Below are 15,203 nucleotides of genomic sequence, written 5' to 3'. Positions count from 1 at the left end.
TAGTGAAATGCTTGTGCTTCAAGTTCCGACAGTGCAGTAATATCTAACAAGTAATCTAACAATTCCCCAACAACTACCTAATACACACAAATCTAAAGGGGTGAATGAGAATATGTACATATAAGTATATGGATGAGCGATGGTCGAGCAGCATCAGCAAGGTGCAATAGATGGTATATTATACAGTATATACATGTGATATGGGTAATGTAAGATATGTAAACATTATTAAAGTGGCATTATTTAAAGTGGCATTGTTTAAAGTGACTAGTGATCCATTTATTAAAGTGGCCAGTGATTGGGTCTCAATGTAGGCAGCAGCCTCTCTGAGTTAGTGAATGCTGTTTAGCAGTCTGATGGCCTTGAGTTAGAGGCTGTTTTTCAGTCTCTCGGTCCCAGCTTTGATGCACCTGTACTGACCTCGCCTTCTGGATGGTAGCGGTGTGAACAGGCAGTGGCTCGGGTGGTTGTTGTCCTTGATGATCTTTTTGGCCTCCTGTGACATCGGGTTCTGTAGGTGTCCTGGAGGGCAGGCAATTTGCCCCCGGTGATGCGTTGTGCAGACCTCACTACCCTCTGGAGAGGGTTGTGGTTGAGGGCGGTGCAGTTGTCGTACCAGGCTTTGATACAGCCCGACAGGATGCTCTCGATTGTGCATCTGTAAAAGTTTGTCAGGGTTTTGGGTGACAAGCCAAATTTCTTCAGCCTCCTGAGGTTGAAGAGGCGCTGTTCCGCCTTCTTCACCATACTGTCTGTGTAGGTGGACCATTTCAGTTTGTCGGTGATATGTACACCGAGGAACATAAAACTTTCCACCTTCTCCACTGCTGTCCCTTCGATGTGGATAGGGTGGTGCTCCCTCTGCTGTTTCCTGAAGTCCACGATCATCAACTTTGTTTTGTTGACATTGAGTGAGAGGTTGTTTTCCTGACACCACACTCCGAGTGCCCTCACCTCCTCTCTGTAGGCTGTCTCGTCGTTATTGGTAATCAAGCCCACTACTGTTTTGTCGTCTGCAAACTTGATGATTGAGTTGGAGGCGTGCATGGCCACGCAGTCAAGAGTGAACAGGGAGTACAGGAGGGGGCTGAGCACGCACCCTTGTGGGGCCCCAGTGTTGAGGGTCAGCCAAGTGGAGATGTTGTTTCCTACCTTCACCACCTGGGGGCCGCCTGTCAGAAAGTCCAGGACCCAATTGCACAGGGCGGGGTTGAGACCCAGGGCCTCCAGCTTGATGATGAGCTTGAAGGGTACTATGATGTTGAATGCTGAGCTGTAGTCAATGAGCAGCATTCTTACATAGGTATTCCTTTTGTCCAGATGGGATAGGGCGGTGTGCAGTGTGATGGCGATTGCGTCGTCTGTGAACCTGTTGGGGCGGTATGCAAACTGGAGTGGGTCGAGGGTGGCCGGTAAGGATAGGATCCTTGACTAGTCTCTTAAAGCACCTCATGATGACAGAAGTGAGTGCTACGGGGCGGTAGTCATTTAGTTCAGTTATCTTTGCCTTCTTGGGTACAGGAACAATGGTAGCCATCTTGAAGCATGTGGAGACAACAGACTGGGATAGGGAGAGATTGAATATGTCCGTAAACACACCAGCCAGCTGGTCTACGTATGCTCTGAGGACGCGGCTAAGGATGCCGTCTGGGCCAGCAGCCTTGCGAGGGTTAACACGTTTAAATGTTTTACTCACATCGGCCACGGAGAAGGAGAGAAGGTGAGCAGTCCTTCTTAGCGGGCCGCGGTGGTGGCACTGTATTATCTTCATAGCGGGCAAAGAAGGTATTTAGTTTGTCTGGAAGTGTGACGTCGGTGTTCGTGACGTGGCTGGTTTTCTTTTTGTAGTCCGTGATTTCCTGTAGACCCTGTCACATACCTCTCATGTCTGAGCCGTTGAATTGCGTCTCAACCTTGTCCCTGTACCGGCATTTAGCTTATTTGATTGCTTAGTTAAGGGGTTCTGCCTCTGCTTTGATGTGGAGAGAGGGGGAATGTTGCCAGTGCTGCCCATTAGCAGGTGGAGATCAGCAGGTGGTGCAATCAGCGCTCTGGGAGAACGGTGCTGAGAGCGGAGGGGTAAATGTGTGTCCGTGCGAGAGAGAGAGAGAGAGAGAGAGAGAGAGAGAGAGAGAACTAACGAACGAACAGCTTCTTCAGGACATGTCAGGGTAGGTGTGTGGGGTATGCGTTAGAGGTTTGAGAAGCCCTGAAATGTAACCCCCTTTTTGAAGCTCAGCCTTTTAAGAGCCAGTAAAACGAGCAGGCATTTGACAGAGCTGGCCTGTGCAGGGATGCCTTACAGAGCAAATGTCCATACATTTGTTTTTGCAGGACAGGGATTTGGGACAGAGCACGGCTGTGGGCCCCTGAGTTGATGGAATGGAGTTAGTTGTTGGCTGTCTCAGACTGCTGACTGTGTGAGTTGCACATGTGATGTCTATTGGCTCGAGCGTGCATTAGGCTCAGCCTTTACAGCTATGGAAATCTGGTTTTGATCCAGGGATGATGTCAAAGTTGCTGGTAATAAGAACCAAGTATGATGATTGGAGTCAGTGTGTGTGTGTGTGTGTGTGTGTGTGTGTGTGTGTGTGTGTGTGTGTGTGTGTGTGTGTGTGTGTGTGTGTGTGTGTGTGTGTGTGTGTGTGTGTGTGTGTGTGTGTGTGTGTGTGTGTGTGTGTGTGTGTGGCTTTGTGTGTGTGAACAGTTAAATAGTTTGCCTTCTCGTGTTTGTGCATGTGTGAGCTCCCATATGTATTTGCTCATATATGTCTTGAATGTGCAGTATACAGTATGTTGGAAGACAGGAGGAGAAAGGTGGAGAGAAAATGGGGAGAGCCAGGAAGAGCGAAGCCCCCTTTCGTTCTCGCTGTACTCCTGCCAAATAGGACAGGAAATTGGGGGTGGGGGTTTGGGGGAACGGAGCGTTTTTTGCCTCTCCTTGGCTGTAACCCCCCAGTTTGGGGCACATGCGGAGGGGATGGAGGGGCCCTCGCAGGCAGCACAGAGGGACAAACTCCTTTCTCCAAACTCTGACCTAGTTTCTCAGACAAAGAGACCAAAACCTGCCGGCTGCCTCTCTTTCTCTCTCTCTCTCTCTCTTTCTCTCTCTCTATTGCTTTCATTCTATCTGTCTTTCTTCCTTTTCACAGTGAAACATGTATCTCTTTCTCAGTCCTTTCTGTTCTTGTGCTCTCCTGCGTTTAACCCTCTTATGTCTCAATTTCCCCCTCAAGTCTCTTCCTCATTTTTCCGGTCTTCTCCTCGCTTCTTCTGTCAACTTCTCACTCATCCATCTGTCTCTCGCTCTCCTCCTCTCTTCTCGCTATGGGTCCTCCTTGCCCTCCGAAAGGAGTGTGTGTGTGTGTGCATGCCTGCGTATGTGTGTCTGTCTCTCTGTCTGTCTGTGTGTGCGTGCGTGTGTGTGGAAGTGTGTGTGCGAGGGGGAATTCTTGTTCACCCATGACTGTCTGTAAGTGGACAGTAATTACAGTGCCAGTGTTCCCTTGCCTTTAAAAGGTGATGAATGTGGCGGAGCCCCCTTTATTTTTTGTCTCACTTTGCCCCACCTCGGCCTGTTTGCTTTTCCCAGAACCCCGGTGGCTCTGGAAACAAACACAACTGGAGACAAAGAAAGAAAAAAAACATTTTACCATCCAGGAATGTACCCTAGGAGCGCTCCACTCTGCTCGGCTCTGTCAGCGATAGGGTACATTGAAGCCCCCTTCCCGGTCATAACGCCCTGCCATCCCCACCTCTCACCCCCTCCCACACCCCTGTACTCTCACGCATACTTTGTCTGTTTGTTTATTTACACCCGTTTATTTTTGCAATTAAATTGGCTTCATCTTATTTTAGCCCCTCTTTGTTTTTCTGTTGTTGGCTCGTTCTCGCGGGCCAGAATGGTAACTGGGCCTCTGGGTGGACCGCAGCCTCCCTCACAGTTACTCAGATCTCTCTGTTAAACTCAGACCAGCAGAATGAACAGCAACCCTGGATAGGATCCTCTGTGGTTTCTCCATCGGGTTGGCATCTGGAGAGAGAGTTGTATGTAGGATGTGGCTTTATCAGATGGGCTTGTTGGCCACTTAAAAAACATGCTGATTACGGGACTATTGGGCCCTGGAGGCCTCTGATAAAGTGCTGACAGCTAGCCTATATAAGGTCTTTTAGCCTAACTAATGAACACTACATTGAAGGTGGTAGACTTGTGGATTGGCCAGACACAAGTCTGTGGATTGGCCAGACACATTTTGAAGCCCCCTTCTTTCTTAAGGCCCTTAGCCCAGCTCGGAATACTCTCTTCCAGGTTTCGCGGAGCAACGTGCCCTGTCGGTAGTGGTACTTGGGGATGTTAGTCTGTGTTTTTGGGGGGTGGGGGCATATCATACTCATGAGACTAGAGCATGGCTTTATTTCCCAGGTCAGAGAGAGGACCACGAAAGGAAAATAGAAAATATTGTAACAGCGAGGCCTTTACCACTGTATTAATTGCTAGGTTTGCTTTCTTGGGCTTCTCAGTGCGTTTACAGTAAGGATTGGTGTAGGGCTCAAGTATCAGTTTTTTCTCATGAAGAAAGCCTTCATGATAATTCAATTTCAAGTGACCGTAAGACAGCTATCAGAGAATCACTTGGAAGAACTAAAGCTACTTCACTGGGGAGGGACGAAGAAGGAACTTTTGTCCATTTGAGCAACTATATGAAGTCAGAAACAAACGAACTTGAAGTATGAATGATGAGATTATGATGAAGATTGTATTTTGTTTATTTTGTCAATAAACATACTGACGGGCATTTACATAATCACATTCACAGAATCTCTCCCTCTCTCTCGCTCTCTCTCTCTCTCTCTCTCTCTCTCTCTCTCTCGCTCTCAGGACTACCTGGGTTGCATCATTGACTGTGGGGACCTGCCGCTCAAGCCGGAAGACGTCAGCACTCTGTTCTGCAACATTGAGGACATCTATGAGTTCAACAGGTGGGTTAGTGTGTGTGTTCTCTGTCTCTATCTGCTTACATGTTAGACCTACTTCATCCTCACTGGTCGCTACAGCTGTTAGACTGTATCAGCCCTGAACTGGGGTCGAAGAGATGTGTCCTCGTGCTTTTGTGTAGATCTTAGCTTCTGTCCATGAAAATGTTGCAGGTACGCTACATCTTTCGTCCCAGTGCAATGTCTAATTGGTGATCAATGCTACCACTTACCATCAACGAAAATTGCAACTTTTTCCATTTTACTCGGCTCAATTTCACTCAGCGCTGATCCATGTAAAATTCTACAACTATGGTGGTGAAAACTCTCCTGCAGCTACCCTTAAACCCTACCCTCCTTTCTCCTCTGCTCCATGCTCTCTCGTCCTCTCTCTCTCTCTCCCTGTCTCTCTCTCTCTCGCTCTCTCTGCCGAGGCAGCTTGTGTACAGGCTGCAGCCTGGGTGGCAGTGATGTCCGTTTAATGTGCTGCAGACACAATGGCTGGCCCAGACCCCAGGCCTCCACCAGACAGACAATGTGCAGACACAGAGAGAGATAGAAAGAGAAACAGAGAGAGATAGAGAAAGAGAGGGGGTGGGAGAGAGAGAGAGAGAGAGAGAGAGAGGAGAGAGAGAGAGAGAGAGAGAGAGAAGCAGGCAAAAAAAGACTGAGAGAGACTTGGAATAAGTGATACTATCCAGCGAGCCCAGTTATGGTCACAACAGCTCTCAAGGTTAAGGTATACGTCTTAAGTCATGGCTCACCAGATTTTACATTCCATAACCAGAGAGGAGGCTTGAGATTGCTTATATGTGTGAGATGATGTTCCGTACACCATGGCACGGAAGCGTATCTGAGATTCTCTCCAGCTAGATGTTTTCAGATTGCTGTTTACACTGAAAGTAGAGATCCATTTATGTTTCCTGGAAACCGTTTACAGGAGGGTAGGGAAACAACCATTTGGCTCGCTATAGTTGCTCAAGCGATTGGACTTTGTTTAACTGTAGCCTGATTTTCATCATTTCCCCGTTTCAGGAGTGATACATTGATACAGTATTTCAGTTTATTTGCCTGGAATAGCGAATGTGTCAATGAAAAGCATCAATCATTCCCATGTCATTAGTTCACTTCATTCAGTGATGGGAACGTTGTGGAGGGAGAAATGGCAGGGATGAGTTTGGACCCGGCGGCTTCCAGTGAAGCCCTGGGAAGAGTATCGCTCATATTTTTCCTATTTCCTCAATGCTCCTCGCCCTGCCCCCCTGCTGACACTCTTGTTTTCACACTTCAGTCTCAATGCTCGTGCCAAGTCGGCTCTTTTCATTACATACCTCCCCCTACATGAGTAAGTGCTCCTAACCTGCCCCCTCCTTCTCCAAATCCAATATGGCTTCCTGCCCCCAGTTATCATGGGAAATGGCCTCACTGTTGCAGAAAGAAACAGAGAGAGAGAGAGAGAGAGAGAGAGAGAGAGAGAGAGAGAGAGAGAGAGAGAGAGAGAGAGAGAGAGAGAGAGAGAGAGAGAGAGAGAGAGAGAGAGAGAGAGAGAGAGAGAGAGGGATTTCTCCCGTCTGCTCCAGGCTCTGTGCAGAGTAACTCATTGCAGTACAGTAGAGTATGTGCATCAGTGCCAGGGGTTTATCCCCATCGCTCGTTGCTGTGGGGCTAGCTAGGCCATAAATTACATTTGTTTGTAATGAACAGAATGAGAGCAGTCAGTTCCCAAACAGGCTCCCAGGGAGAAAAATAACAAATTGTTTGCTAACTCTCTTTTTCTTTTTTTCATCACTCAAAGTAGCGCACTGTTCATCTGAGAGAGAAACCAGGATCGATTTCACCTTTATCCTCTTCTTGCCACGATAAGTAGAGAAAAAAATCTGCCCTTTTCTCGCTCGTCCTTTCTCTTGTTCTGCCTTTTCTAAATCTCATCTCCTCATCGCTGTGGTATGCAGCCCCTGTATCCTCACTGGTGTTGTTACGTCTACTTTCTTGGCCTGTTCTCCAGGCAGCACACTGATGTCGTTCGCCGTGGCCCGCCGCGGTGGACAAAGCCTGGGGTTAGAGTTCTGGACCCTGCTGTGAGCCGACCGCACCGCGGCGAGAGACAGGGCACAGCCTGGTGAACAGTACAGCCAGGACAGACAGACATGCTCTGTACTATTCTACTAGTTAGTGCGGTTAATCTTGTCCATCTTTATTAGATTCGCGGCTGAGTAGAAACTGTGGCTGAACAGGCCACTAGGACAGTCAGAGAAGTGCTGTAATTGTTTAGTCTGCCATGGAAAAAGGATCCTGCATCACGTACAGATTTATCTCTATGGACACGTGACTATACGTGGAATCGTAACCTGTAACCTTTTCTAACCCAACCCATCATGAGAGACCAAGAGACAGACACAGAGACAGAGAGATTAGTCAGGCCTGAGCTTATCAAGATGGCTTAACCGTCTCTTGCTAAGAATCTCTGCCCATCCTCTCTTTCGTCTCTCTGTTCCAAATCCCTCATATGGAAAGTTTGCCGGAGACGTTGAATCCTCTGTAGTCTAATACAGCGCGCATGAGAAACACAGAAACAAAGAGACAGAGAGCGATAGAGACTTTACTACAGCACATGAAGATGTTTAATTGCATTGTCTGAGTTCCATGATTTATCTCTTGTGTCTGTCTAAGGCCTGGTGCGAAGCCAGCCGCGACTCACACGCAAAGTCAATTTCAACTAGAAACATAGACCTTTCAAAAGGAACTCTATTTTTTTGGTTTGCGTGCAGCTGCTGTACTGTAGAATGATAATGAGAAGTAGAGGATCTGTAAGGAAAAGCCTAATAAGAAAGCAAATGTTCTGTATAATATCACGGGTTTCAAAGCTGGCTATTGACAGCGTACATTGATAGTGCATGACGTTACAGTATAAACAGATCAATTACCTCCAGTGACTGTGGATAATGGTTTTATTACCCGTTTGGTGTGCCACTACTATTTCTTATACTGCTGGTATTTCAGTTGTGCCATAGAGTTGAAGTCAATTGGAATGTGGACGCGTGGCACCATAGAAATATAGAAGTATAATTATTGCCATGATCTGAGAGGCTTTTCCCCGTTCTAGTAATTATATTTCTATGTGTGTCTAATTCATTCCATTTCTCACGTTGCTTGTGGAACGTACAGTAAAGGGCTGGGCTCCGGTGACGTTTAGTCAAGCCTGGTTAGATTCCTGCACTACGTGTGATTTAGACCTCACTGTGACCCCTGCATGCTTGCCTGGGGTCACGGCTCCCATGAAGTCCCACACGAAAGACATAACCCCTCAGCCTTTCGCACCTGACCAGACTGAGTCAGTCTGAGTGCTCAAGCCACCCACCCCTTCACAGTCATCCCTGTGACCCGGAGAAGTCTGCCTGGCTGGAATCCCCCTAAACAGCCCTGGATTCATGCTGTCTGCTTGTATCTGCCGTGGCTGGTGTGGGAGTGGGTGGTGTTGCTGAGGATGTGGTGTCACATGAAAGAAGTTCTCACTTTCAGAGAGGCGATGAAGTCAGCATGTGACGATACTCAGGGATGGTATTGGGAACACAAGGCCAGCAAGGTTCAAGTGCATATAAACATTCTCTGATGAAGGGATCTAGATAGGTCTCTGTTGCTTTTTGCTGGCACTTACTGTGTAGTTACTAAAGAGGAAACAGACCTGCAAGTGCTTAAATCTAATGCAGAGATCGCACTCCATGAGAGAGGGTTGATTATGAAAGGAGAAAGGAGGGAAGTGAGGAGTACCGGAGGAAAAGAGAAGGGGGAACAGGCAGTATGGAAGGTATTACCTTATAAACACAATGAAAAGAGAGGTTCAGAAGTACGGAAATGGAAAGAACGAAGCAGAGAGACGTGAGGGAGCGCGTGAGTTCATTGACAGTGCGCCTCTCAGGTGACTCCCCTGTTTGACTGTAACTCTTCGTGAAATATACAACTGTAGGGGGGATCATCTGGAGGAAACTCCTCTTTCCCCTCACAGTTCACCCTCTATCTAGAGGAGGATCAAATGCACATACTTCAAATACCAGATTGTCGTGTGTCATATTTCACAGGGAAGAACAATACACATACAGTGAGGAGATAAGATCAGTAGGCTTGACTTAAAACTCAAGTTTTTCTCAGAACTCAAATATGGAGCATCTCTGTTAAAAGTCTATGGATGGAGTGTTTTCAAAATGAAAAGCTGGGAAAGCAATTAGTAGGGTTGTTACAAACATAACTCAAGTCCAAGGTCCTGACAGCCAAATACTTTCCAGGGCTTTTGTCTTAAAGTATCAGGCCCTTCTAGTAAGTGCCAAGCCTTAATTAAATCCAACGTGAGGATACAAGTTTGCGAACATGCTGCAGCACTGCAGATGTAGTCTTGTTGAAAGCCCTTTGCTCTTGCAGATGGAGGAAATGTCTCCATGGTGGCATGTTCTCTGTTCCCTCTTTCTCTTTGTCTTTGTCTGTCAACAACAGGATTCCCACATCAGTCAGGGCCAGTGGCACTCAGAGACACCCTGCTCTGTGGCCATTTGATAAAAACCACCCATAACTCCCCCCTGCTTCCCCCGAAACCCTAATGACGCCCTCTCACCGCGGAGGGCAGCCGCCAAACAAGCCTCGTCTCCGAGGGAGGAGAGAGCGACACGAAAGAATGGAGGGCTGCGGTTTCACTCTGAACTTTTCCCCCCGGCCATATGAAGGCGAACTCCGGGTGTTTACAGAGCGCCTCTCTGTTTTCCTTCGGAAGAGGGGGGATCCCGGGAGACTGGCCAGTCCGGCGGCCCTGGGCCTCTCAGAGATGCAGGGAAGTTGGGCTTCGCTAATGAACTGAGTGCGGCTGGGCTGCTCATCACGTCGTGCAACGTCAGATACAGGCTGATGGGACCGCAGCAAACGACACCCTCATTCAGCTGTCCAGGAATGTGAGGCTGTTGTCCCTTTTGAGATGTCCCAGTAACCACTAGAGACGGCCATTACATTAGCTACATCAACCTCCATCCTCTCCTAATCGGAGTCAGAATTCAAACCGTCATCACTATCCCCACTCCCTCAAATCTCCCCTCTTCACTACTATTCCTTACCTTTTCCACACTCTCCCGCCAAGAAAATCTTTCACCAATAATTTTGATTCATTCCGATAGTGAAAAGAGAGACCCTCTGCTCTCTCCCTCTGCTGACATACACGAAGTAGGATGTTAATCAAAAGTTACCGGGTCCTGGAGAGAGGTTGCGTATGTGTTTCAGCAGACGTCTGTCCGTGGTGATGAGGAGGCTAGGGTGAGCTCATGGCACGGGACCAAAGGTGAAACGGGTGCACGTGGTTATTTGACCCTTGAAAGCGAACGCCCACCCACCCACCCACTCTCCCCTGTTAAAAGCAGTCTGATTCAGGTCTGTGTTTGTAAGGTTCGGGTGTTGCGGAGGGGTGTGGGGGGGGGGGGGGGGGGGGGGGGTAGTGGGACAGCTGGAAGGGGGTTCTGGTTGAGGTTGGCTGATGTGGAGCCAAGGCTAGATGTGTCCCATCTGCATGCATTTAGGAGATCGTTTGGAAGGATCGAAAGGGGAGACATAAATGAATCCTTTGTGGAAATGGAGTTGGGATTTGGGATCCATCCCTGCCAGGATCGTCTTCGACACCAGCTCCAAGAGCCTCGGTGGAGACGGAATAACAGTCTCCAAACAAATGGGGGTGCTCAGTTCTCAGGAACTGTCCTAGACCTTGACAAACTCATATGCACTCATAAGCACTGCACAGTGTCTACTAAGCAATATCTGTGCTGTCCATTTTACATAGCAGTTTATGTGCTCATCATTATGTGTTATGAGTAGTTGTTACATGGATGTTACAGTATTTGACAGTGGTATGTTTTATCATGACTGAGAGCTGTTGTACTGATTCGTAGAGCATGAGTCTCAGGAATGTAGACAAGTTCCATGACCTCTTTGTGTTTCATTGATAAGTTTACATTGCTGCACTGGTGTTCTCATCGCCCATAACTGACGTCTGTCTGTCTGTCTGTCTGTCTGTCTGTCTGTCTGTCTGTCTGTCTGTCTGTCTGTCTCACAGTGAGCTTCTAGAGGACCTGGAGAGGAGTCCTCATGCGGCTGCCATTGCCGAGTGCTTCGTTGAGAGGGTGAGTCACCACATTGCTATGATAAAGCACAAACAACCAGTAAATTCACATTGCACATTTTTGGTGGGTATTCCGATGACCTAAACCAGTGTTTCCCGAATGGTTGGTCACAGCCAGCCCCTGTTGGGTCATGGCTTACGACTGTCTAGCTGTGTAGGCTAATATGTTGCTTGTGTACAGTAGCTATTTGGTTCTCTGGATGCAGAGCGCTGTTCAAATATCAAGCAAACAGATCGTGTGAAACAAACTTTTGTTTTCGGCCAAGTAGAGAACCACAGCTGTTTGAAGTGGGCCGCTGATATTGGGCATTGTGTCAGAGGAAATGTTTGTACTTGGGCTATGTGAGTGTGTGCAGGCCCGTGACCAGAGAGATGTCGTGATTGGTTCTGGTTCTGAAGCGGTGACTGGCCAGCGTCTATGTCTCTGACTCCCAGGGTATGCCTCCATATTTGGGGCTGCAGACTGACACGCCTGGCCCTGCCAAAGCTGGACCAAGACGCAAGAACCAGAATCCCATTTGCAGTCCAGGATCCAAGGGTGCCTATTCTTAGTCCCGTCTCCAGCCTGTACTTTCCTCTTTGGCGCCCAGACCCCTTTATCCAGCAGGTCGCTATAGTTCTCTGCTATTGAATGGGCTACTGTTGTGGTCAATTATAGATGGCTGCGGAAATGCGGAGCACATTTGATTAAGCCATTACCGGCAAGGTTATCCTGGGTTTTGCGATGCTTCTCTGAGCTAGACTAACCTCTCTAAACGGTGTGAGGACAACGGCCCCTCGCTACTGCGGAGTGGAACGTGGGAAACGCAGTTCAAATGTGACCGTTTCTGCTTGGAATGAGGCCATACGTGCTCTTAGTTTAGGTGCAGTAAGACACTGGGTCTGCATGGAGTCAGCTGTAGCCTGTAACAATTCACCATCTGCTAAGCTATGACTCTCAAACCCTATACCTGCTGGCCATATGTACGTCGCAGTGGTAAAGACAAGTATACATACATACACAACTGTTTTGGAATGTAACATTCAGTTGACCTCACAGAACCATTATCTAAACCTACTTAAATATAAAATGCAGTTATTTTCTCATTCCTTTGCTTTCTTAGATGAGATGTTTAGATGAGATGTTTCTTGGATGAGAATACATGTTTACATAAGTCAGGGAATGGGGTTTTGTTACGAGATAAAAACAAAGTACTTATTTCTGACTGAGACCTGGAGGCTGACCCTCGTGTGAGGAGAGGTGTCACATGATCACAGGGGGTCTCTCAGATGACAGTGATTTGTAGCAGAGGGAACATGGAAACCAAAGCTCGGTGTCGCTGGTCTTTCTCACCTGTCTCTCTTCTCCCCACTAATGTAATCGTTTTTCTTTGGTTTCTCTTCCTCTTGTTTAGAGCGAAGCCTTCGACATATATACCCTGTACTGTATGAACTACCCCAAGTAAGTCACGCACACACACACACGCACACGCACACGCACACACACACACACACACACACACACACACCACTATACTGATGTGCTCTTGGGGCTGTCATTTGACCTAGATCATTGAATGATAGATATAGTGAAGTGACCTGGGGTGAGAATGGAATGAATTCAGTACAGTGGACAAGTAAAGTTCAAAATACACATTTTCATTTGTTATTACAATAAGTATACAATTGTATATGATGGTGGGGGGGAAAGAGTACAGTTGTAATCACCATCCTTTGTGGAGAGACATTAGTGAAAGGAAAATGACTTTAATGGACATTGAGCACATTTACATGCACCAGTAGTAATTCGATATTAAACTGATTGTGGCAGTAGGTCAAGTATGGCATTAGTCGTGTAAACACCTCACTCTGCTGATCTTAATCGGCGTAAGGTCAAAATCGAAGTAAGCATAAGCCGATTAAAACACCTGATTTTCTGAGCAATCTTTCAAATGATTAGGACATGTAAACACCTTAATCGTCGGTCCAGCGGTGTATTTGATCTGCCCACGAGTCCTGAAAAACTGAAAGTATGCATCTTATAAATAGTTTTGACATACAAATGTCCGAACTCAGAATCAAAAGGTCTTCGCAAACAATAACATGGCCACAGTGGTAGAACGTTTATTTTGATTCGCGATTTTGTGCATCAGCCTGATTACAGATACGTCATGTAAACAGGATTATTAGAGATTATTAGAGAAATTCTTCTTGAAAAGCACGTCAACATTTTAAACAAACTATTATATTAACCTGACTGTCCACGAAGATCACGTTATTGTGTGCATGTAACCGTGCTCAGGGTCTTGATTAGCTTGAACTACTCAGTGGTCGGACTGACAAGTGAAACTAGGTGAATCCAATGAAAGACTATGGTGACTGATTTAATGATCGCGGTAACGATTCGGTCACTGGCCAATCAGGCTAACTTACAGTATATTGTGCGTGTGAAATACAAACACGTAACGAGCATTTTAGAAGCAGCATCTTTCACGGCACATCAATTCTAATCCCACGGGCCACTACTATTTGACTGGCAGATGTTTGAATAGCACTGGATCGCTGCCCGTCACCATGAAGATGTGGTGTTCTACATGTGCTCTGTATAAACAGCCTTTCATGCGTCTGTCACAGAGAACAGAAACAGAATTAGATTTGTTATGAGACGTCGACGGTGCCCTGGCCCTGTACCTGAGCTGTGTGCATTCATCCAGGGATGTCTTAAAAAAGACCATGTTCATAGCTCATCCGAAAAGATGCTGTTAACAGATATCAGAGCTTTTGCCTGAGAAAGACATCACAGTCGGACAGCGAAGGGAATGAAGCAGAATGTTTTAGTGTATGTAAATAGTTGCGTTCAGCCAAAAAGAGGCCCCTCTGAAGGGGGGACCGGAGGCATACGCTGAACACATTACTGTACGCTTCACCATAAGATGAAGTGCTGTCTGGCATAGTGATGAGCCAACTGATGAGTCTTACTGTGGACCCCCCTCCTCCTCCTCTTCCACCCCCAACATCCACCTCCACCCCCACTCCTCCTGGATCTCTTTCCCCAGCTCGGTGGCTGTTCTGAGGGACTGCATGAAGAACAAGAGCCTGGTGGGCTTCTTCCAGGAGAGGCAGACCACCCTGTGCCACTCCCTGCCCTTGGAGACCTACCTGCTGAAGCCAGTGCAGAGGATCCTCAAGTACCACCTCCTGTTGCAGGTCAGTATGGGTCATGGACTGGGTCAGAGAGACAATATGATGATACTGATACAATACTATCAATGTCAAACTTATTCAGAGAACTACTACAACTACTTTATATTGTACACAGAGGAAAGGTACAGGCCCCATTGTAGACAGTTTCCCTTCACTCCAAATCATCAGAATTCATCCTGTTTCTTACTCTGCACTCCTTGCCTCAATTGGTGTGTGATACTCAGCAGACCAAGGGTACAGCTAGCAAGTAAATGAAGCATAGAGATTCTGTGAAATTAAATAAGGATCCTATCATTAAACACAGACTCACAACTCATGGCATTTAACTAGCTGTGTTTGGACACTGATCAACGACCTAGGGTTCTCTCTCCCACCTCTGTGGTGGTTGTTCTCAGGTATGGGTAGCTGTAGCCCAATATGGTATGGGCGAGTGGGTGTATGGAAAGGGAATCAGCTCATTTCAAAGTTGATAAACCAGTGCGAATGAGGGAGTTATATTAACCTGAGAAACGGTGCGCTGGTCTATGGCCCCATTGGCCAGTGACATGAACGGGCAAAATCGAGCAATGATCTGTGCCGTTCTATCATGTTGTCAACAACACAGCATGCTGCATCGTCCAGAAACATACAACATCTCTTTTCCATAAAATATATGTTTGAATTTTCAAACTAGTTTTCATTGGGAAGGCAGATGAAGCGTTTTTATCAAAAGCAATCACTTTTGCACGTGAAAACACAAAATCCTACTCATTATCCACATGCTTACAACTTTTCCGTGGGCTTTGAACAGAGCATCTTAATCACACCCGGGCCAGATAATCGAATCCCTTCATTGACTAGTGCGCCGGTGTTGTGTGGAGCAGCTTGCCGACATGAGGTGCTCCCCATTGGGCAGCTGTTC

General features: G+C 47.1%; 1 protein-coding gene across 1 annotated transcript in view; it reads left to right on the top strand.

Annotated features, from left to right (window-relative positions):
* plekhg2 (pleckstrin homology domain containing, family G (with RhoGef domain) member 2) overlaps positions 1 to 15,203 on the top strand; it is a 45,069-nt gene that overhangs the window by 26,026 nt on the left and 3,840 nt on the right. Inside the window, exons 4-7 of the mRNA XM_082955534.1 lie at positions 4,880 to 4,980; positions 11,054 to 11,120; positions 12,514 to 12,560; positions 14,155 to 14,305. Coding sequence (XP_082811660.1) covers positions 4,880 to 4,980; positions 11,054 to 11,120; positions 12,514 to 12,560; positions 14,155 to 14,305 — 366 coding nt within the window. The remainder of the gene's footprint in view (positions 1 to 4,879; positions 4,981 to 11,053; positions 11,121 to 12,513; positions 12,561 to 14,154; positions 14,306 to 15,203) is intronic.

Source organism: Salmo salar, chromosome 09 (genome assembly GCF_965601325.2).
Source record: "Salmo salar chromosome 09, fSalSal1, whole genome shotgun sequence".
Classification (NCBI taxonomy): Eukaryota; Metazoa; Chordata; class Actinopteri; order Salmoniformes; family Salmonidae; genus Salmo; species Salmo salar.
The sequence above is the reverse complement of the archived record's forward strand: the minus strand, read 5'-3'. Positions and strand labels throughout refer to the sequence as shown.